This window comes from Myotis lucifugus, unplaced genomic scaffold (genome assembly GCF_000147115.1).
Source record: "Myotis lucifugus unplaced genomic scaffold, Myoluc2.0 scaffold_546, whole genome shotgun sequence".
Taxonomy (NCBI): Eukaryota; Metazoa; Chordata; class Mammalia; order Chiroptera; family Vespertilionidae; genus Myotis; species Myotis lucifugus.
Genome location: NW_005871594.1, coordinates 325,845 through 329,669, shown reverse-complemented (window position 1 = coordinate 329,669; position 3,825 = coordinate 325,845). Strand labels below are relative to the sequence as shown.

The window sequence follows — 3,825 nt, the reverse complement described above, 5'->3', positions numbered from 1 at the left end:
GCACATCGCCAACTTAGGGGGGCCTCCTGTACCAACCAAGTGACATCAGAGGGCTAAGCACCTGGCCTCCGCCGGCGCTTCTCGGGGACTCGGGGTCAAGGGCCAGCACTTCCCGAGTCACAGTTTGCATCACTGTCCATCCCACTGTCTCGCTGAGATGTCTTCAGACAGAAAGACGCCCTCCAAGCGGCTCCGGGCCACAGCCTGCTGCAGTTCCCGATGCCTGCCACAAGGTGGCAGCCACAATCCAGAACACAGTCCTGGGGAGGGTGGGTGGGTGGGGGCAGAGGGGAAGGGGCCCAGAAAAGACAGGACAGGAAGGGCAGTGGAGAGAATACAACAGCCCGGGAGAGAAGGGACAGGAGACAGAAGGAGGAAGAGGAATGAAAGGGCAGAGAGAGAGAATAAAAGGGTGAGTGATAAGCAAGAAGGAACCGAACTCCACAATGGGAATTAATGCACATGAAAAACAGAGTAGTTAGCTGTGGGTTTTTTCCCCAAAGGGATAGTTTTGGAAAAGCAGGAAACGCCATGGACTAGAGGAGTCCAGGGAGACTTCACACGGGGGCAGGAGCTGAGCTGGGTTATTCACCTCCAGCCCCAGCCCGGGCCCACAATCGCTACTTGCTGAACTAAGCACGAACTGAACCATTTTGGGGGGAATTCCAGTTACAGTGCTGTCAATGGAACATGTCCTCCGTGCACCAGCCCATTTAACCCTCACAATTACTCCCTAAATGGGTGCTATTATGTGTCCGGTTTTACAGATCAGCAAACTGAGGCACAGGGATGTGGTGGGGACCGGGCTCAGACCTCCTGTCCTGAGGTCACCAGCCAGAGGTCACTTTGGGGAGTCTGAGGCTTCACACTGTGTCCACCATTCCCTCTCCAGAAGCCACCTGACTCACCAGTAAGGCGTTCCGATGAAGGAATCTCGTTTCTGCAGAGTTTTCAGATTCTTGGCAGACACACCAAAGTCAGCTGCAAGACACAAACCTCAGATAGAGTATTCGGCACACATTCCCCACCCACGGCCTGGGTGTGGTTTCGGAGACACCCGCTCCAGATCAGCCACCAAATACCAACTTCTATCTCGCAAACTAGTGATCATTAAAAATGCATCTGCTGCCCTAACCGGTTTGGCTCAGTGGATAGAGCGTCGGCCTGCGGACTCAAGGGTCCCAGGTTTGATTCCGGTCAAGTGCATGTACCTTGATTGCGGGCACATTCCCAGTAGGAGATGTGCAGGAGGCAGCTGATCGATGTTTCTCTCTCATCAATGTTTCTAACTCTCTATCCCTCTCCCTTCCTCTCTGTAAAAAACCAATAAAATATATTTTAAAAAATAAATAAAAATGCATCTGCTGTCAGGATGTACTGAGACACGAACTTCCTACTTGCTAATGAGAGAATAACTGAAGAGCCTTCTTCTAGAAAAGCAGTTTGACAACAAATCACAAGAATCTTCAAAATACCCAGACTCTCTGAGCCAGTAATTCCAAATCGCGACATCTACCCAATAAAATCATCCTACATAAAATGAAAACTGTGCACACCCATGTTCACCAAAGTGCTACTGTTACGGACAAATTAAAAGCAACCATAACTGCTTAGCTTTCAGGGAGCAGTTTTAATTAGCGATGATCGTACCTTGGGTACACCCCAACGGCTACGGAACTGTCACTAAGCAAGCTTAGGGAGTAATTTTAAATGTTTCACATACACTACATAACACACCCTGTGTTTTCCACAGGGATTTAAGATGCTCTCTCCCTCTCTCTCTCTCTCTCTCTCTCTCTCTCTCTCTCATACACACGCGCGTGCGTAAATGGAGAAATTAGGAGAGGTAAGGTAAGGTAAATGGTAAACAATCAGACAGGTTAAGAAAAGTATTATAGCCCTGGCCGGTTTGGCTCAGTGGATAGAGCGTCGGCCTGGGGACTGAAGGGTCCCGGGTTCGGTTCCGGTCAAGGGCATGTGCTTTGGTTGCGGGCATATCCCCAGTGGGGGGCGTGCAGGAGGCAGCTGATCGATGTTTCTCTCTCATCGATGTTTCTAACTCTCTGTCCCTCTCACTTCCTCTCTGTAAAAAATAAATAAAATATATTAAAAAAAAAAAACAACAAGAAAAGTATTATAAACCCCATATGATGGAATGTTTTATAGTCTTTAAAATTAGTATTTAAGTATTTTATTCCATACTTTAATACTAAATTATGCATATTAATAGATATCAATATTAAACATTTACTATGTATTTAATATTAACATTTACTATGTAAATGCTTTAATACTTAACAATATGAAGATATTTTATGTCTATACTTATAAGCTAGGTGGGAAAGGGGAGATGCACAGGTGACTATATTGTACGGTCAAAATTATGCCCATCTCCCCAAAAAGGGCAAGAATGTACGTTGACCTGACGTGGGGGACATAACCAAACTGTGTACAGGATTGTCTGTGGGTGGTGAGACCTGACAGGTTTCTTCTGACTTTCAGAATTCCTCACATTTGCTATGGTGAGCATGTATGACTTTCAGGACTAACAAAAAATGAATATAACTTATCTTTTTGTTTTGTTTTTTATTGATTTAGAAAGAGAGAGAGAGAGGAACATCGATTATGCAGTCACTGGTTGATTCTTGTTTGTGCCCTGACCAGGGATGGAACCTGAAACCTTGGTGCACTGGGCAGATGCCCTAACCAACTGAGCTACCAGCAGGGCAAACCGTTTCTCTTCAAGCCCCACACCCAGCGCCACCAGCGCACCGAGAAGAATCCAGTGCTGCCAGGGAATCTTCCCAGCGCCCTGGACTTTGGGGCATAGTTTCATCTTGATTAAAAAATAAACTCAGGAGGAAGCAACACCCTGAGAGAGCGGGCAATGGTCAGCTTAGCTTTGTCGCGTTGTTACAACCGCAGCCACTCCTGGGGCCTCCGCCTGAGTCTCAGAATGAGCCGCCCTGAACCCCGGCAGGTGACAGCACTGAATTCAATCCCCACGATTACAAACCAGGGGGCAGCACATCGCCGAGTGGGCCTGAGTGCCAGGAAGTGGGGCTCCGGTCTTGGCTCTTGTATTTCACGGGGCAGCAGATAAGGGGGGAGCAGGCAGGGAGCGGGGCAGTTCCCAAACCCGACCCTCAGTTTCCCGGCCTGTGACGGGGATGGTGACATGACACCGTGGAACTACGTTGTCGGGAGGATTAAATGACGCGGGAAAGCACTCGGCTCCGGCCCCCGAGCCAGGAGCCTGAGATTTGTAGGCTGGGGCAAGGCTGAGGTTAGGAGAGCTGGTCTCTGACCCCAGCTGCTCAGACAGCAGTGGCTCAGCTGATGACGACCCTTGACCCTGGCAGGGACAGTCTGGCCTGAGAGGGAGGTACCAACCCAGGTGAGGACCCAGCGCTGCTGCTCCCCGCCCCTGGACAGCCAGCTTCCGGCCGGGCCCTAATGAACGCCACAGGCGTGTTGTATGTGCCCCGTGCAACCACAACCGAACACGGATCTGGAGGCTGACCGAACGCGCTGAGCAGACTCCTTCTCCGGGGACGCAGTGGTCCGCGAACAGTGCACTGAAAACGCCTTACGTTTTTATTGCTTGAACCCTCTTCCTATAAGAGAACTTTTTACTTTTTAATGTGTTCTCAGTCATTCTAGTGAAGAGGAATGAAGAGGCATAATCAACCATTGATGATAGAAAACATTACTGACTGGCCGCCTCCTGCACGGCTCTCTACTGAGTATTCGGTCTGGAGACAGTCCATGTCTCGTGTCCAGGTCTTTAACCATGGGAACCGCCGTGGGTAGGCGAGTTTCCCA

At 49.4% G+C, this 3,825-nt stretch overlaps 1 protein-coding gene across 1 annotated transcript in view; it reads right to left on the bottom strand.

The window, feature by feature from the left end:
* The window catches only part of STK10 (serine/threonine kinase 10), a 39,660-nt gene that overhangs the window by 28,945 nt on the left and 6,890 nt on the right, over window positions 1-3,825 (bottom strand). Inside the window, exons 4-5 of the mRNA XM_023745460.1 lie at window positions 909-981; window positions 170-260 (exon numbers count right to left, since the gene is read on the bottom strand). Coding sequence (XP_023601228.1) covers window positions 170-260; window positions 909-981 — 164 coding nt within the window. The remainder of the gene's footprint in view (window positions 1-169; window positions 261-908; window positions 982-3,825) is intronic.